This window comes from Ascidiella aspersa, chromosome 3 (genome assembly GCF_963924565.1).
Source record: "Ascidiella aspersa chromosome 3, kaAscAspe10.2, whole genome shotgun sequence".
Taxonomy (NCBI): domain Eukaryota; kingdom Metazoa; phylum Chordata; class Ascidiacea; order Phlebobranchia; family Ascidiidae; genus Ascidiella; species Ascidiella aspersa.
The window spans coordinates 9,838,740-9,858,960 of record NC_139449.1 but is presented as its reverse complement, the minus strand read 5'-3'; the positions used below and the strand labels follow the sequence as shown (position 1 = coordinate 9,858,960).

General features: G+C 35.5%; 1 protein-coding gene across 1 annotated transcript; it reads right to left on the bottom strand.

Annotated features, from left to right (window-relative positions):
• Window positions 1-8,307: 8,307 nt before the first annotated feature.
• LOC146159123 (sodium-dependent glucose transporter 1A-like) lies at window positions 8,308-18,843 on the bottom strand. Its single transcript, XM_083384871.1, has 14 exons — window positions 18,789-18,843; window positions 17,985-18,061; window positions 15,904-16,072; window positions 15,134-15,250; window positions 14,382-14,489; window positions 13,504-13,604; window positions 13,343-13,346; window positions 12,802-12,834; window positions 11,987-12,112; window positions 11,086-11,246; window positions 10,742-10,879; window positions 9,899-10,028; window positions 8,833-8,946; window positions 8,308-8,444 (listed from the first exon to the last, which is right to left on the bottom strand). The coding sequence occupies exons 1-14, from the start codon at window positions 18,841-18,843 to the stop codon at window positions 8,308-8,310; spliced, it is 1,470 nt and encodes a 489-aa protein (XP_083240997.1).
• Window positions 18,844-20,221: the final 1,378 nt, after the last annotated feature.

The following is a 20,221-nucleotide window of genomic DNA, read 5'->3' as shown; positions in this document are numbered from 1 at the left end:
TTACACAGTTCGGCTGAATACGTGACAGCAATTGTCACACGCTGTGCTCGATTCCATGCTAAATAATAATTGCGAAAAAATTCCCTAAAGATTTTGCCTTAATTAACTTTGCACGTCTTTCCGGCAACAAAATTAGGTTTGGTTTATGAGCACTTACGCCGATATAGTTTTCGCGATAAACCAACTTCGCAACACCATACAAACCTATTCGGTCAGTTGAAAAACTTCATCCTTGACCAGTTGCAAAGACAAAGACTATATACAATTATTTCTTAAATCCAACTGTATCAATTATTGTTTTGTGCAAAATTACATCGTTTCATTGGTTTTGAAAGAGTTTTGAGCCGAATCTGTCTAACTGTAATTATTACCAATCCTGATTTACACGATTAAGTAAACAGGTATGGCCGCGGTTTTCTGATGTCAGCATATTAACGGGTCATACTTCATACACTTGGGTTAAATATTAACAAGATAAAGCAGAAAGAAAGCCGAAGACCAAATGGACTTTTGCGAACCGTTTTTTTTAATAAGTTTATTCTCGACTAAAAACTAAATGGAAGGTAAACCAGCCTGAAGCGAACCACAGTATACATGTCATAAAAATTGACTTTAAGCATTGTACAGTTCTTCATGTTTTAAACTGGGCGAATTTTTTTATAACAAAGTTTGTTAGGCAATCAACGTGTGACAAAGTGCACAGGACAGCCAACAATACTGGGAAAAGTCAAACGGTTACGCTGCCTGTCATAGTTTGACTGTCGGCCTATGTACGCATTACAGCTCGCAACCTTGAAAACTGTTTTTAACAGTAAATAACGGTTTTATAGTTAGCTACGGCGCAATACCGGAAATTCTCGTCACCGGGTTAAAACTACATTTTTACTGAGCTTAAAGCAATGCCACACGATCAAATCAATACTATATTTTAGATCAGTCATTCCTAAACAGTGTTTGGCTAGAGAAACGATGGGCCGCAAAAATTCCCCTATTTTTTATGATGACTTATGTGTGGTACAAATAAGACGGAATGCACATTATCCAGTATGAAACTCATGATAATATAGCGCTAACCTATGACCTAGCCGACAGCCGCGTTTTAGGGAATAGTCAAACTTATGACAATATTGTTATGTTTATGAAATAAGCCGTGACTATACAGGAATACTATATACTATGGCGGGAAAGCAGCACGGTGCTTCCCCAACTGGGAAAGACCAGAGAACGACCACGTATAACTCATACCGGCCAAAGCTTGTATAAATTTTCTTATGCTAGACTCAGTTCGTCGTTTTGTCGCTAGTCCTAAAACAGCAATAACAAGCTTTAACGTGGCGCCATATGTTACATTCCTCTAAATAAGTTTGAAAAGGTTTGGAACCCGAAAGAAATGTTTTAGCAAGGGACTTTGTATTTTACAGGCAACACGACTTTGGCGCCTAAACTAAAGCAATTATTTCCTACATAAATCAACATACCCTCTTTAGAAAATCGTACACGAATGTCAAGGTTAATTAGCGGAAACACTCATCTAGTACCTTATCTGCACCAGTGGTGAACTATAAAGCCTAAAGGCCTAACAGCGATCCTGTAAGAGTACCGCTGAAAATAGAAATTTTTCCAGGGCATGATCTGTTTTACCAGGACATCGCGTTGTCTCCTTGAATATATTTAAACTAAGAATTGATATATATATTTGTGCACTACTCCGAACGTTCAACTTGGGTTACTTGCTTTATACGTTCCGTTTAGGTAACTTTTTAACGTCATATCGGTAAAATCGTCCAGCTTTTCGGGAAAATACCTTTTCATCTTTTAGTAAGATAATTTTCGTCGTTCTCGTAAAAAAAGTTTCTATTTTGACCCCTTATCAGCACGTAAATATTTATGGGCCAAATTACATTAACATATACTGAATTCAAAAGCAAGCACATCTCACCAAAAACTAGCAGCAATTTAAAGCAAAACTTTAAAGCAAAAGCAAATATTTAGGCAAACGTACTACCGAACATTAACTTTTCTAAACAGCCTGATGCGGTTTGGTGATCCTCAATTGCCTTCACGTCACGCACAATTGTTTCCTTCCCGGTTGAGCAGATGCCATAAGTTTATAGGATTTTTACGCAGTCTGTATTTCTAACAATGACGATTAATGGGACACATTTGTTTTTGGCGTAGGATCGCACTCTTTTTTTAATCTGAGTGTTTACACCTTGGAACATTGTTTGCCCAATAATATTAATGTGCTCGACAAAACAGAATCAAAATTAGATCATGGGTGTGGGTGAATCATGTTTGCAAGTCCTGTATACATCCTCGTGAGCTTTTTTAATTACAGGATAGAAATTGAGCAAGTATGGCAGAAAACGACTGGTCGAAAGTCATGCAAATATTAATTTTCTCATAGGACTGTTTAAAGTATTCATGTAGCCTATCATGTAAATTCTTAATGTTTGTAGAAGTCCGTTTCAAACAGTGCTGGTTCTAAAGCTTTGGGCCACGAGTCATTTGCAAATATTGAAATTACACATGTTTGGTTTTTCTAAAACAATTGTTAGAATATGTAATGTTTGTTGTGACGGCAAAGCATCATTGTACGCCTTGGTTCCCTCATTCATACCTGTCTGACCTGATAAAGGTCATTTTCTAAGTATAAGACTGAGGCTTTTACGGTTTTAGTAGCTATGTTTAAGAAACCTGATTTACACCACATTACCAACATATATATTAAAATAGGCGTAATTCAGACTGTAGACTCGGATCCAGACTCGGGACTCGAAGAAATCGGCAAAATGACCGGGGTCGGCCACCAATTGTTACATTTTTTGTTAACATATTACAAACATATACCTCGCAGATATAAATCACAACTGCCTATGAATTATTGTAAGAGCAGATTAGGCCTGTTTAGTAACCGGTATATTTTAAAATGATCCAATCACCCGTTTTCCACAGAGCATGCCATCGTTGGATTTAAGTGGTTCAGAACCTTCGCATAGCAAGTTCTTTTCGTAATAGTTATTTCATGTTTTGTGTCAAGTGTTTCTTGTTTGATTTCCTCAAATGTCTCTATAATCTTGTTCTCACTAATACTTCTACCTATTTTCATGTTCTTATTAATACTTCTACCTATTTTAGTACCTAATGTATTTTCTGTATTTCCGTCAATAACAATGTTTTCATGCATATTGATTAAAACTTTTTTATATTAACTTTCTTATCCTATTACTTTAATTCAAATACTGGTAACTGCAATTTAGTTTGTTTGTTTTGTTAGTTGTCCGATTTGAACACAAAACTATGAACTAAAATCCAAAGTGTATTTTTCATATTTTTGAACAGCTAACAATGTAATTTAAAAAAAACGTAATTGACGTGCGGCGACAACAGGTTGATAATAACAAGTTATTACCTAAAGTCGTCGAATTAATCATGCTAATTTTAGGCAACATACTTCAACAGTTTACACTATATTCACACTACAAATCCTTAGTAAAGTTGAGTGCTAATCAACCAGCTGTACACAGCCAAAACCAATGCCAAATTCAGATTTTGTATCAGATTTGAATATAGAAATGTTTAAAAATTTCGTATTTTTGTATTTGTGCAATAAGGAGCCTTATACTAGCACCTTTCTTATTGTCGCAAATACAACCCTATTGTTAATGATGCAAATGTATTTTGAGCTGTTAGGCTGGATCCACACAGGACTTCAGACACGACGCGACGAAACATGTCTGACTGTTGACTTGTCGCGTCGTGCCTGAAAGCGACTCTGTCCAATCCCCACCGACAAAGCGCGCAAAACGTGAACTGGCCAAAGCTAGGCTATATAATTAATTAATTGTGATTTTGGCGGAGACAAATAAAATGTAAATTTTGGCAGGAATATGTATTTGGAAACGTAACCAGCAGTTTAAACGACAACACAAGTACCGGGTACACCCTATTTGTGAAAAAAGGTATAAAGAGGATGTTTCCATATACTTTTTCGCACTCACTTTATTGAAGCATGAAGATAAGTTTCCAAAATTACGCAAGGATGTCTTCAACATTGTTTTTTGGACTAGTCAAGTTGGAAAAATCAAACATAGAAAAGAAAGATACGAATCAAAGGGCTTTTCGACCGTTCCATGAATATATTTTCATGAGAATTGAAAAAAATACCTGCTTAACTTTTTAAAGTAAAATTCTTACTATAAAACCTACAAAAAACGTAAAATGGTTTCAATCGAAAAGCATCTTCAGACACGGTAAAAAAGTAGTGCATGCGCTATCTCGCTAATAACGCGTTTAGTCGTGTCTGTCTGCTGTGCGAAAGATTTGCGTCAAGTCTGGTCGGTGGAGACGCAGCAACAAAAGAAATAGCGTTTTATCTCATTAGTCGCTATCAGACTGATTTAAAGCGTTTTTGTCTAACTCAGGGGTGTCCAACAAGCGGACGTGTGCCAAATGTGGCACGCGACCAAATAAAAAATCGCACGCAAGCCCCCCTAAATTATTTAATTTGCTATTCAGCCAATTGTAAAAGAATACCTAATTTTTTATACAGTAATTGCCATTGTTATTCATAATAAAAACAATCGCTGCAATCACGACAACACACATTACTTCTAATACTATAACATTATATTGTAGTGGAGGCTAGCATTCACATAACTATAAAGTTTGGTGTGAAGAAACAAAATGCAAAAGCCAGTTCACAGATGGATATTTAGATGCAGTAATGCGCACTGCTAACTACACGTTTTTATTATTTGTAACAAAACGCTTTTATTACTAGAAAGAATTATATTACTAAACTTTGGCACGGGAAGAAGTTATAGAAAAATTGGCACTCCGGCATGTTTGAGTTGGACACCCATGGTCTAACCGGTGGGATTCAGCCTTAAACGACAAAATGTTAATTCAAGCAAAAAAACAGTTTTACTAACTTACATTAAACCTACATAAAGCATTCAGAAAGTAGAGACGTTTGTACCTACTAAACAAATACTGATTGAAGCTTTGCAAACACAAAACAGATAATAAAAAGGAAAGCGGTCAAACATGAGACCATGAAGCAGGAGTTCGTGAACTGCGGGATGCCAACCCTAAGTGGGGCCGTGAAGGCTTTGCTAGGGGATGAACTGTTATGTTATAGCAATATCTTTATCTTAATTCTCCTTAGTGATATGAATTTGCTTTCCCGTTTTGGATATTTAGTTAAAGTAACGTGAATGTAACACGATACTTACTATATACACTTAATAATGTTGTCATTGGTCTTCTTCAGTGTTGGAAGCAGGGATGGGGGCACCAGACATCACGCTCAATCTTTTGACAATTTTTACAATAATTATAATTTGCACATTTTATTTTTGAGTTTCGGGAAAATTTTGTTTTAAATTTTAGCATGTTTTTTCGTTTTATACAAATCGCTTCAGGCTTAATGTGCCGTGCACAATATGCATGCCATGCTGTATCGTATTAACCCATATTAAAAATCATTTTTTTTTTTTTTTGTGAGTAGTGGGTACCTTTTTTACTCTATTCATTGCGTATTGACCGCTTGTTGACGTCATAATAGTGCATTGTTGCGGAAACACACGTGAGGAAGCATGGCTGTGAGACTTCAGATTAGCTACGTTCGGACCAAGGCTAAATATTTTAACTTAGTTTCCAGTTCTAGTAAAGGCAACTTGGAGAAAATATAAACCCGAATACTTAAATTACGGATTTGGGTCGCCTCAGCATCGCTATTAATTTACGTTTAATAATTGGGTCGCCGCAAAAAAAGGCTGAGAAGCACTGATCTATGTCCAATGCGTTACATCTTATTTTAATTTAGGACTTTTTAAACCACACGTCAATTTATTTCAAGCAAGGCGTCATTCGACCTAACTTCAATTTAATATTTAAGCATGAGTTCATTTGACAACAGCATTTTTTCAAGATTAGTTGTTTTATGACTTTACGTTATTACTCAATATTTGTAACATCCTCACTCAGAGTTTTCATGTAACACCATTTTTAATTGCCTTTGTTGTACTGAGCGCTTTTTATATTGATATCGAAACATTGCCTTTTATAATGCAAACTGTAAGGACATGGGCTTTTTGATTATGAAACGTATAGATGGTGATAAATTGTGTAAAAGGGGGGCACGGACCAAAAAGTTAAAGAACCTTTGTTTTAAAGGTAAACATGCTCAATTGTAAGACAGGAATATTTTTACGGCATTTTGCAATGAAATTTTGCGCTAACCATTTTTTTGAAAGTTAAATAAACTTTTATTCTATACATTGTTTTAACTTGCTTTGCGAAGTTTTTTAAATTTATTTTATTAACAGTTGGTAATTTGTCAGATGCTAGATCAGGACTTTATTGCGTTCATTTCAACAATGACATATTTTTAAGCCACGTGTGTTTAATTTTTACTTTATAAAGTTTTTCTATTTTGTGCCAATAATATTTAGCTATAAGGCTTATAGATTTGTTGTTTTACATACAAATTTATATAGGGTTTGATCCGTTTGAATGATTTACCTTCTTGTACATGAGAGCGCATGTAGCAGCCCTGAGGTGCCAGCCGAGGATGTCGCATTTAAAGAAATACCAATGATGCAAGAAAAAGACTGCGAGAGTTTCATAAATAGAGCGTAAGATCAAATTAAAACCTAAATATAGGAAAAATACAGAATTGTTACACAAGCTATTGTTTTTAGCTCAATTATCTTTTAAGGAACAAACATAATTACTATATCATATAGTCTGATATTATACTAATATTTTTGCTTGCCACGTTAGGCAAGGGCCCTGTTTTGTTGTACACAAAACTTTTACTAACTTGTAGTACCACCATCACGCCGTAACTCATCCATTGATAAAGAAATGTCCTAAAAGCTGCCTTCATGAAGCTAGGACGTTTGCCAGTATTCTTCCCGCGATGGACTTCTCTGTTTTTTGTCCGATGGAAACCAAAAAACTAAGCCGCGTACGTAAATACGAGCCTCGGCCGTGGTTGATTTATATAAAAAAATACACTTAACACTAAATGGTACGCTATAGTTGCAGTTGTTTGTGTTTCAGTGTACTACTATAAAGTTCTCGATTTATAAATAACAGTTGTTTAACAGTATAAATCAGCGACAAGCATGTTTTTTTACTCGTTCCCTTCTGAGCCTGCATAGCTCAGTTGGTAGAGCGACGGTCCAGGCTTGACCGGAGGTCGTGAGTTCGAACCTCACTGCAGGCTAGTTGTTTTTCTAGTCTGCCCTGCTTGTATCATTGATCGAGTTTGCAATGGCTTTCGGTATCTAATGACATGTAAGCCGTAATCGTTGGTCAAAAAGCAGCTTCAGAAGGGCTAGATTTCAGTTGTAAACACACATATGTGTGTTCATGTTTCCTAATTAATAGGGCAGTTTTAGTTTATAGTATATTAACCTGCTTGATTACATCAACCGGCAACAGAAACGCCATTTTCCAATTGAAATGCCAAACTATATCCGCACTTACAACTGATTCGTAATGATACAAGAAATAAACCACACGAAAATCCATTTGTAAATCCTGTTTTTACGTTGAAAACATTTGCAAATTTAGATCGTCTCGCTCAGCGGTTCCGAAACTGGGGTTCGAGGAGTAACTGGGGTCCGTACAGAAGTTTTTTTGAGGGTCTGCAATTAGTGAGAATTGCTTCAAGTTTTTATGGGAACCTATGGCCAAGCTGAATAAGTAAAATCCATAAAACGTTCAAAGCGAAAACATTGGAACTTTTATTCTATTGCAAAAAAAGTAGCGATCTCTGGATTAGCGCGTATGGCAATTAGATGCACCTGATTTCAGTAGGAGCTCCACAAAAATGGTAAGTAAACGTAAAGAATGCATTTCGGTGTTTAATTAAAAAATGCATAAATATTTCTGAACAGTTGGGAGTGATGGAATAAACTCCCTCGGTGAAATTACGATTATACCGTTAGTGCAATCCAAATATTCCAGCACTTCTTTTCTCATTTTGGGATTCGACCATTTTGTCTAAAGCTGATTGATTCCGTATTTGAATGAAGAAAAATCATAAAGTAAGTTAAAATAGGGGAAAGGTTGAGTATAAAACGTCCTGATTTGAAGAAAAAATGTTCGTTATTTGAGTTTGCAATTTTTTGAATTGTATTCATCCTTTTGGCTGGTGCTTATGGAACTTCCGACTTCGATGCAGAAAAAATATGATTAGTGAAAACACGTGTTGTAAAAAATGGAGTTCCAAACTCATGGGTCATGTTCACGGTGATATCGTCGTTCAAACACTACAATTTGTACAGCAATTCATTGTTTAGATTCCAGTATTTTTTCTTTTTCTGAAGAATTGTTGTCGTATTCCGGGTTGATTAGGCTTTTTTGACGACGTCGTTTTGCGTAGAAAACCATTATTGCGAAGACGACGAGATTACCGAAGGCAAAAGCTGATTAAAATCGTATAGTTAAGTTTGATACCTAATTTAACAACCAAAACCGGCATAGGTATACTTTCCTCTAAATCTAGGATTAAGTTTTAAGATTTGTTTCAGTTATACCAGTGTGCTAGCTCTTAAGTAATACGATAAAAATGCAACATAGACAGTCTTTGGTTAGCAAGGACAGCAAACAAAAGTTTTGGAAAACCTAAAAAAATTCCATTAATTTGTACCTTGGCCAACTAATTCTGTAATTTTTCTTATATACTGGATAATATTTAAGAAGTGCAAATTACGTGTTTTAGCGGCTAATGCACTGTTTTTCGAGCAAGTTTAAAGAGATTTGTACAACAAACAAAATTTAGGGAAATAACTAAATATTGCGAATATTTTTTACCTGTGCTAAAGTAAATGACACCCAACGGCAGCTGTTGGAAAATTACGCCACCTACCGGCGTCATGCTCATAGATCCTATGGCGTTCCCAAAATTGATGATGAACATGTAGTTTCCTACAATGCAAGCAAAATAGGAATGTATTAAACTTTTTTATAAAACTAAAATTTGAAACAAAAAAACAAGACGGTTCATTCCAACAGAATGTATTGAATTTACAAGGTTAAATCAGCACATATGTTAACTTTAAAGATATACTGAAAGGTCTTGTTAACAACGGTATGCAATCTGGTTAACTTAAGCATAAAAAAAATACCTTATAAACTCATGTTTTTTATCCCGAAAAAATCCGTAATCGCTGCATTGTGTCATTGCGTATCTCTTTTACATAGGTAAATCTTACTGTTATGTAGAACCGATACACCTTCGCTTTATCATAGCGATAGTATGAAAAGAGTACAGATTCTATACAAGTTATGTAGCATCTACGTTTACGAAATATAATCGGATATCCGGAGTGTAATGATAAGGCTGGGACTCATATAAATAGAAATGCTTAATTTCTGAGATATTAATAGTCCGAAACGAAATGAATCTTAAAGGAACCGAAGCAAAACATATGTTGAAACAAACGTCCAACTGAGGATTAGTAAAGTTTAAAAAAGTAAAGAAGGTAAGGGTTGTGGCTAGGTCCTTCCCATTGGCCAAGAACGATGCCAGGAATTTCTGAACAAGTCAGTAGTGTCTGAGCCCAGTCCTCTGACAACCTGACTCCTCCACTAGGGAGCAGGTGCCGCTAAGAAGGTAAGGCTCGGTTGGAACTGCGCATGGTAGTAGGTAAACATATTAACATTTTCGTTTATGGTGTTGCTTATGGGTAAGTTTATAAATTGTTTAAAGGTTTGTTGAATATTAGTTATATTTGTCTTTAATTGTATACCGCCCCACAAACCGAGGTTCTTTTAGGAAACAAAAGTCCTATTACAACTCGATAAGGTTCCACAGGTGATTAACTTACAGCTTATTCAAATAGAATAAATGTACGGGCCGAAATGCGTATAGAATCACCTGAAATGTTAGTGATCCGAGAGGTCCACGACACTCCAGCCGGGTAGAGCATCGAGAGAAAGTAACCATAGAAAAATGTCACCACCCAGGGAACCACGTGACTATTGGTACCAGAAATGCTCATCACGACCTGTTCATAAAAATTAACCGCATATATCAACATCCATTGCATGCCTAAAAACAATAGCAGCAAAATGACTAAACGTACCAGAACGCATTGGAAATTTTTATTTGTTTGGATTAAAAAATAGTGTCAGACCACTGCGAGCAACAGTGGCAACACTCTCAATGTATTCGCCTAAAGCAGCGCCGTTTAACCAGCGAGTCTTGGAATTTTGCAAGGTAAGCAGCAGGCAAAATAGAAAAAATTTAGATATGGAACACATAGTTTTTGCAAATGGTTTACTTTGTGCCTCGCTTACTTATCCCACATTGTAATATGCTTACAAGACATATATGTAATATATATCTTTTTTAATCCCATATGATACCGGGATACCCAAGAAATTTCGCACTCACTTTGCTCGCCGGGTGCACCACCACGAGGTAAACACTGTAACAAATGTCGGCCTTAAAAGCTACCTATTAGATTCAAGTCTTTTCAGTTGCAAATTACTTTTGTTTGTTGGATTGTTAATTTTAAAAAATTATTTTAAATCGCAGAACTGAATTATTTTAATCTAGCAATGCAAAGAAGTATAACACAATTAATTGAAAAAGACTGAAGCCCCAATGCATTTAGGACCCAAGTCGATAAATCTTGTCCCAAATATGTAACTCCCAAGTAAATTGAAGTTATTTTAAAGCAGTAAGTTAGATGTGGTGTAGTTGAAATGCTCCTACCATCGCAAGAAGCCCTCCAATAAGACAGATCAGGATAATGACTCCTGGCTTGAGGAACTTGGCAGCAACAACCCCGGTTAACCTCCCAGCACCAAACCCCATCCAGAGTACAGAGTTTAACAAGCTTGCGTCCGACTCCTGTGCGACAAAGTATTATAGCAAATTAACAAGTCGTTTTAAACTGACTTAATTCACAGTCAAGTCATTTTGAAAATCATCGACTTAAAATTATTGCACACCAGCTATCGCCGAGTTTAGCTATTATCAAAAAGAAATAAAAACTGTTGAGATTTTTCATTTTTGTCGAAAATATTGAAAAAAGTTGTCATAGTTTTGAAAATCACCGAGAAGTTGAGCTTCGTGCAGACGCAAATTGAGAAAATGTAGGCGACGTAAGGATGCTCCCCTCCAATGAGGAAGAAGTAGAAGAGGATAACCAGAAGAAAGAGGATCCAAACGTCCTTTAATGGCTCCTCGGGACGATCTTCAAAGTCACTTTGAGCCTCTGCAAGACAAAATAATGATTTAAGGCAAATAAGGGAAAGGTATTTTATAAGTCGACATTATCGTAGTGAATTCTATAATAATCAGAATTTTTTTATGAATAACAGAATCTCTGAATCCGAATGGTGAAAACAAACGATTCTGGTTGCACATCAACGATAAATAGCCTATTAAACTAATTACACAACTTAGTAGGCTAAACCGAAAATCAGTTTGTTTAAATGTTACAAAAAGTTCAATATATGTCGCTAGTAAAACCATCGTCAGTATCTTAATTCGAATAAATTTGATTCAGTTTTGTAGGTAGTTTGATATTTATGAATTCTATAATATTACAGAACTAAAGAACATTTTTTCGTAAAGGGTTAAAACAAGACGACCAGAATAATTATTTGCTTAAATTACATAACTCGTTGGACACTTTTCTGTAAATATCAGTTACTTTCAATTATTGTTAATAAACGACTATAAAAGTGTGGGAATTATGTTTTTTTATGCAGAAACAATTTTTATTAGAGCCATAATATTCGATTAAACGACATTTCAAAATATTATGGCTTTAATATTTTGTTGAAATTTTGTATAAATATTAAAAATAGATTCGATTTTAGATTTTTTTATTCAAAATTGCTTTATGTTTTGCTAAAAAATGGATACCAACTTGAACCACAGTAGGCCTATTACAGAAACAAGGTATCGGCTTAAATGCTGCGTTCAAATATACTCGCCATCAAGACCTACCCTTTCGATGCCGTTTGATCTTCGTCGTGATGCGGACACCGGCCATTATAAAAAAGCACAAAGATACGAAAACCATAAAGACGGCGGAAATGATGAACGCATACGACACTGGGTTTATGCCGGAAGCTGCTCTGAAAAAAAAATCGCAAGATTTTTCTCAACTCCTTTATAGAATAATAACTTATTTTTTTTTACATAGTCAGCAAAGGGGGTAAATGTTTTAGTGTCGCGGTACACAGGTCGAGGTCATGCATTGTGTGCCGCGGTTTTTTTTAAAGGTTTTGTAAAAAACGCACATTTTAATATAATTAGAAAAACTAAGGTGAAAATGTGCACAGAAGAAGGCGTTTTGGCCGTATGCAATAATTATTAGCTTTCCGGATATTAATTTTTTTTTTTTAGTTCACGTTTATGTCAAAATTAATATTTCGACTATACTTTCGATTAGAACGTTTGAACTAAACAACAATAGTTCTACACATTTATACTATTACGACAAAACGAGAAAAGTTCCATAAACTCAAAACCAATGAAATATCCACTTTAAAATCATTGACATTTAAGTCGTTATTTGTATCGCCTTAGTTCCCATTAGGGGTGTACGATAATATCGGATCGGAGCCGATAGCCGATGACGAGTGTCGGTACTAGGGTTGTATCAGTGCGAATTCAATACAAAAGTAATGTAGGAATTTCAGGCTTGATTTGGAATTCACTGCCGCGATTTCTGCCTCACAAGTAAAAAAAATTAAAATACCGGTAAGGTTAACAACATAAGGTATCTAAAATATTTCAGGCCCAATAAACCGTAAAACGTACATTTATTGGTTCAATTTCACTTATTTTGCCTATATCGACATAGTAATGACGTCTTTGGTGGTTGATCGGATCGCGATACTTCAAACTATCGGGTATCGGTATCGGAATACAATTTTAAGTATCGGATTTCCCAAGTTTTCCTTGGACAAATTATTCTTGTCTGTTGTTTTGAGAAAACAAAATATTCAACAGCAAAACTAGTAGAAAACACAATTGTCAGATTAGGATTTCTGATGTTTAAAAGCACCCAATGTACTTCGATCCGCTATCGCGAGGAAGTAATATTTTACTAATAAAGGGATTTTAGAGAACAGTAATACAGCAAAATATTGCTATGCACCTTCACTCTATTTAGAACTTTTCCTTTTGACTTGGCCGTCCTTTATTTATTTGTTCATGTGACAATTTACAGATGTTTCGTTGTGTGCAGACGAATAATTTGATGTTATACACCTTATGGCGATGGTAGGTCTCTAACTAAAAAAGAAATTATATTTTTACCTTGCTTTAAATCGTTTTTACAGGCATTAGGAATACTATTCTAAAAAAGTTAACTTTATCGATGTATTGTATAGTGGCGGTAAGTTCAAATATAACAACAAACCAGAAACGTGCATAGCATAACTTGAGAAATATGCTAAAACAAAACTAGCAGGTTAACATCACTGCCCTAACATTAAGTAAGCTTCGACTTACGCCGTAGTATTTCCGGTTTCCGCTTTATTTTCGTTAGATTCGAACCCGGGACATTTGGTCTTCGATTTGGAGGTTTCGCTGGCCATCACAAGAAAGGGACGAACTGCACAAAAAACAGTCCTTAATCAGCGGAAAAATGCCAAGTGTTACGTTACTTAATCACAACGTGGAGGTAAGGCGTATTTAGCCATTATGTTTTATGTAAACAAAAGTAATTTTCACGATGAAATGTTTGAGGTTCGCCACTTAAATATACAAACATTTGTAATTTTCTAGCTTTTGGTCGTTTCTTTCATTACGGATAACTATAATAAATCACTCAACGTTACCGAAACCTATAGTTACAAGCTTTAATTTGAACGAACTCAAAACAGTTAATCACCCGAAAAACAATCGCCTAAAAAATGTTTTTCGCAACGGACAAAAAATATAGAAAAATGCAACACACTATTTTGTAGGACAAGCAAATTTTTTTCAAGACGTTACCAAACAAATCAAATAAATTACCTACTTGTCAAAGAGCCCTAAGGTGTTTCGTTCAAGGCCGGTTTATAATAAAATAACATGTTTCAGAAAATGCAAGAAATAATTTAAACTATATGATTAAATCAGTAAGCTGGTTTGATATACGCCAATAATCAAATACCAGAAAATACACCAACAACGAGCAAAAAGTTTGTTTGGGACTATATTGAATACAGTCTAACTAAACAAACAAAATGCAAACATTAAAAGGTGAGTAAAGTCATTTTCAACTTATTCAAAAATACGTAGTATAAAAAATGAGGATTATCGCAAAACACTTAAATCAAGTCAAACAAAAACAGGTAAACTTACGCAACGCAACCTAAGTCAAGTCACTAATTATATTGTAGCTTACCGAGGAGGGGCGCCAAAAAAGCTCCGATGGTAAACATAAAGTGGAATGCTTGGATGTGCGACCTTGAGTCTTGTTCACCCCATAACTTCAATAGGAGAGCTTGCATACCTGAAATAACAATTTGTTAAACCTCTTTGAAAAGCCGATCATACCCTAGCTTCTGGGCCGTAAAAGCGAACAATTTGTTTAGTGATTTTTGTTTTTTATTAAACCGTTACAAAAAGATAATCCAGATTCGAGCGAAGTCTAAAGAAGTTTGCATTCTAGCGAAAAAATACAGTTTGAGGAGATTATGGTCAACGGAATTACAACTAAACTTTACCAGGTTGTCATACTAGGTTACCAGACAGATATTTCATGTTATATACTATAGTCGTCATCGGTGGGGAAATCTCAAACAAATTAGATGAGTTAACCCTATGATAACTCACTGATAACGGTGTTGGTATTTCCAAAATGTACAATAATTGTCTTTATTTAATTTTCACAGCCTTGGAATGTAATCCTAAATATTGTTGAACAGCTTAAAACAGACACCTACGAAAAACGATCGAAAAACGAACCACAAGGACTTATATTCCAACGCAAAATCCTCAGTAAAATCAGGATCACAGTATCACACACTTTTTTTAAAGGAATAAACTTTGAATTTTGTTTTTATATACGAGGAACTGTGACAAGCAGAAACCTGCTGCCAAAGGTTTTGGATTCCATAACAAACGTCCTTTTATACGCATTTGAAAATAATTTACCTGCGTCTAAATAGCCTGCCATCAGACCGGCGCCTGTTATGAGCAGAAACAACATGGTAGTGGAAGTGACGAAGGGAATGAAGAGCATGAAAATTCCAGACAGGAGAACAGCCAAGCCTGAAATAAAAAAAAACGATTTTGCTTGATGCGTTGAAAACTTAAAGAAAAATTTCATCAATAGGGCGAATATTTTTAACTTTGTTAAAATTTACTCGTTTCAAGCCAAAATGGTTTACAAACAGCTGCACAAAAACGTTTTAAAATTTGACAAAATCTGAGGTGAACTTTTTGTAATTACACGTTATACGCGAGTAGGAACAACTAACCACGCAGGCCTGGTTTATCGCAATATGTTCAGCTGTAACTTTGTTTTTACTTCAGATTGTTGTGTATCTCTAATATGAACTGAGCAGAAAATGATGATGCGTCTTTTATCGGTCGTGATTTGCAATTATCCCGACCTATTTAGAGAATACAGGCCTTTTACCGCTTTATCAAAATGAACTTAGTAAAACTTAACTGTTTAAAGGAAAAGTGACGTATAGTAAACACACGGAATCTGTTTCGACAGATTCAATAAATTCGATGACAAGACCGATGTATGTTTACTCGGCTAGAGGTTTTAATCATTTCGCGATCAAAGTAGCATTTATACAATTAAGAACAGATTTAGGAAATGTCCTGACGACCCAATGCCATCAGAAAATGCTTGAATCATAATTTTAGCACACTATATATATATATAGAAATAATGGAAAAAAACAACACACCCAGAGTAACCATTGGTTTTCCGGCTTTGAGAAGCACCCCGGCAAGCATTGCGCCCACCATCATTCCGACTGATCTGCCGGTAAATATAGGTGAAATGGAAGCAACCGTTCCGTTTACGTTCTGGGCCAGAAACAGCATCGTAGGCGATGGAATCGACATGTAGAGTCCCTAAAGTGAAAAACAACGCAACAACCCTGTAGGGCAGTGGTCCTCAGTCTTTTATGGTTTGAGGCACCCCTTAGAAATAAAAAAAAATAGATTGCGGCACCCCTACAAGATTTTTCCGTAGGTAATTTACTAGAATTTAGCAATAAACGGAACTGGAACAACACACATCAACTGTGCACAACGTACGAGTTATAATTGGATTTATTTCACTATAATCTTACACAAAAAGTTGTAAGAGTTGAGCAAAAATCAGATTCCTAAAGATTCTTAAATGGGCATTAGAAATGGCACCCCATGGTGCCGCGGCACCCCGGTTAAGAACCACTGCTGTAGGCTAAGGTTGCAATATATGTGTCCGGCGGCCGTTCACAAGCCCATTTCACACGATTGTTTTAGCGAGTATACCCATGCCATTGAATAATAAATCTGTTGGCTTAAACAAGTAAAGTCTTTAGGTCAGGCTTCCGCAAACTGTACGACCCGCGTCCGCCAAGTACTTTCGCTAACGAACAATTTTCCATAAATTTTTGTTTACATTATTTACTGCCTTTACCAGTTTTTGTCAAAAAAATACAACTTTCTTTTCAGAGATAGCATTATATATTATGTTTGTTTCATATCCTATTATTTACCTCGTCCTTAAAACACATTTTTTATTTCCTATGCTATTGTTGCGTCACTGTTACGTCACCCTTACGAACGTTCGCAACAGGTAATTAATTTACATGTGGTTTAAATTAATCAAATTAATATTTCGCCTGCTCAGCTGCGTCGAGCTAAATCTGGCGAAACAATTCCTTTGGGATTCCCAGCCATTTAATGGTCAACGCCAGTCAACAGACGCGAACTGAAAGGCTCGAATATGGCTTGCCTAATCAGCAGCGGAGCTTTGTAATTAATTTGAATTTACTTTTGACTATTAAGTTATCGGTTGTAAGTTTTCAATTATCAATTGTCAGTTAATGTTTGTCATTCGCAATATGTTAGAATAATCGCAAATGTAAGACCATGGTGTTTTGTGTACATCAGGGGTGTTTTGTGTACATCAGGGGTGTCCAACAAGTGGCACGCGTGCTAAATGTGGCACGCGACTAAATAAAAAATGGCACGCAAGCCCCCCTAAATTACTTAATTTGCTATTCAGCCAATTGTAAAAAACACCTAATTTTTTATACAGTAATTGCCATTGTTTATTCACAATATAAAACAATCGCTGCAATCACGACAACTAACAATTACTTCTATAACATTATAGTGTAGGGGAGGCTAGCATTCACATAACTATAAAGTTTGGTGTGAAGAAACAAGAAGCAAAAGTCAGCTCACCGACGGACACTTAGATGCAGTAATGCGCACTGCTAACTACACGTTTTTATTATTTGTAAAAAACGATTTTATTATTAGAAAGAATAATATTACTAAACTTTGGCACGGGAAGAAGTCATAGAATAAAAATTGGCACGCCGGCATGTTTGAGTTGTGGACACCCCTGGTGTACATCAATCGATTCGTCTGGCAATAATTATGAATACTAACTTTGATGCATTCAATATATGTTACCTATTGGAATCGAGTGGTGTGTGTATGCTTTGTTACAAGCTTCAAACTAGATTAATCTAGGAAAACAACACGAACTCACGGCGGTTGATGTCCTCAAATAAATAGGCAGGATTAGCTAGTAAAGCTTATTAAGAAAATTAACTAATATAGGACATAAAGGGCAACAGCTTATATCCACTGTAAAAACAGTTACCCAACCTGCTTTAGCTAATACATGCAAAAAACAGCTTCAGTTTGAATACCCCATGTCTGTTTTGGTGTAAACAAATTAACATCAACACTATACATGTATTGCAGAACGCACATGAAACATCTCATACGACGGAAATTAAAAAGAGAAATTAGGACTTACATGACAGATGCGAGCCAGATAGATGACGAATAAAAACGAAAAGGTGGCCAGAGATTCGGGCGAACAACAGCTAAAACCTTTAAAGGGAATAGAAATTTATATTGAATTGTAAGTCGAATTAGGCACCATCAGCCAAGCAGCAAATCGTAGTTTGTCAGTTTAAAATAGCGTCTTTGTCAGGTTAAACTAATTTTAGCGAAAATGCGATATGTTTTTTGTGAAAGCCAGAGTAATAATTTATACACTATATACGAAATCATTCACCTACAGTTTTGTACAAAATAAGCGGTTGAGATAAAGCTTAAAAAATGGGAAAAAGCCTGATAATCTCATATAGTTATAGTTGTTATTACTGCTAAAATACTGCGATACTTTAAATAAGCAAATCGGCCAAACTACTATAGGCTACGAAGAGTCTACACCCAATCGTCATCCAACTAGAACGTAGTTTCACAGATACAACTAACAAACGAAAAGCGATACATGAGTTAGAATGCAACTGATCAAGCGAAAAGCAAAATTAAGCCAAAGACTTTATAAATTTAATCACCTTTATAATTTACTCTTAAGCCTAGTCTGCTACTAGCCTACAAGGAGTAAGATGGGATAAAACTTTAAGACAAATTGTAAAACATATTCCGTTAATTAAGGGAAGCGGGAGGGGTTCAGGGGCTAACAATGGCAGAAATGAACTTTCGTGAACCATTCTGATGAATCAAATGTTGTTTAACTTAATTTTTCAACATCTTGAATAGGTATATTTGACTAGCTAATAGTACCATGTTTATAGCAATGTTTACTTACCAGTTACTCGTCTTGCCTTTACATTGACCTTTGTAACTTCAACTTCGTTTCCCATGCTTAACTTTGGTTATTTTCTAAACGCACAAGATATCTTATATGTTTATATACATACTAAGGCGTTAGTAGGGTGGACAGACAAATCACGGTTAACACACTCATCACAAAAATAATAGTTTTTAGCCAAACAATTTTTTACAAAAAACGCGTGCTTTTGAACATCTAACATTCTAATACAACAAAAATGTACTGTGGAAAACATCTATAGTTTACATTCAAGTTGTCCATAGCCGTTTTTATTTGGGGATTTTTATTGGGGTTTATTACTTACCGCACACCAAATTTTTGCCCACCAACACACTTTATTTTCCCAATCCAAACATAGTCGTTAAACGCCAAAGTGATGAATTTTAAATAACAGGTCAATTCCAAGACAAGTCCTTGTGATAAAAAATACTTTAACTATTCAAATTAGTACACTCGTCCGATTATTAGCAATACCTCAACTAAATAATACAAAAAACGCGACATACAGAAATCTATTTGTTTTATGTACAAATATTAAGATAAATAACCTAATTTTACAAACAAAAATAACTTAAGTCACTCTGCCCACAAGACTGAAGTCAAGTAAAGTCATTTAAAAATAGTGAATTAAGTGCACTAAGTCATTTAAAACTTGTGGTTAATCAAGCGGAAATCGCCAGTGTTTGCTGCAATTTTTCACCGCACGAGAACTATTTAGGCATGTCACTGAAGTTATCTGAAACTGCTCGGTAACGCATGACTAATAGTTATGTAATTTGATATCAATCCGGTTGTTTCCTTTCTGTACGTCTTTTCTGCAAGTATCGGGCATTTGTCATATTCCTAGTATGAAATGCATTGTTTATACAAAGGCTTAATAACTGCGATCTGGCCCATAGCAGTAGCACTGATAAACGGTAATGGCACACTTGGAAAAAATAAACGATAATGGCACGCTTGAAAAAATTAAATGATAATAGCACACTTGGACAAACTTAGGTCCCAAACGAAGTCACCAGTTTATTCGTCAAGTCATAATTAGGGCAAGTCAACTTTAATTCAAGGCATTATCTTAAAATCAAACGCTATAACTATTAAAATTGGACTTGTCCGATTATGACTCAACTAAAAAACACAACAAAGAGTGAGCAATACGTGTAAAACTCAAGATATGATCAACTTTTATAAAATATTTGCTAAACAAAAACACTTAGTTTCAACCCAAGACATTGGTCCGAAAGACGTTAATCAAGTCCAGTCGTTCGAAAACAGACTTGCAGTCTAATCAAGTTATTGACATTAAACTGCGTACCGTACATCATTCGCGGTTTTCTTTACAAATAAAGCAGACACCTGTTTTGCGAAAGTAAATATGAGTAAACCTGTCAACGAAATATAACTAAGCTAAG

Excerpts from the sequence above, each read along its gene's own strand:
- LOC146159123 (XM_083384871.1), bottom strand. The coding sequence starts at position 18,843 with ATGGGAAACGAAGTTGAAGTTACAAAGGTCAATGTAAAGGCAAGACGA. Across the intron at positions 15,251-15,903 it reads AAAACCAATGGTTACTCTGG|GCTTGGCTGTTCTCCTGTCT; the intron begins GTGTGTTGTTTT and ends TTTTTATTTCAG. Across the intron at positions 12,113-12,801 it reads AATTGAACCAATAAATGTAC|CTTCCGGCATAAACCCAGTG; the intron begins GTTTTACGGTTT and ends TTTTCAGAGCAG.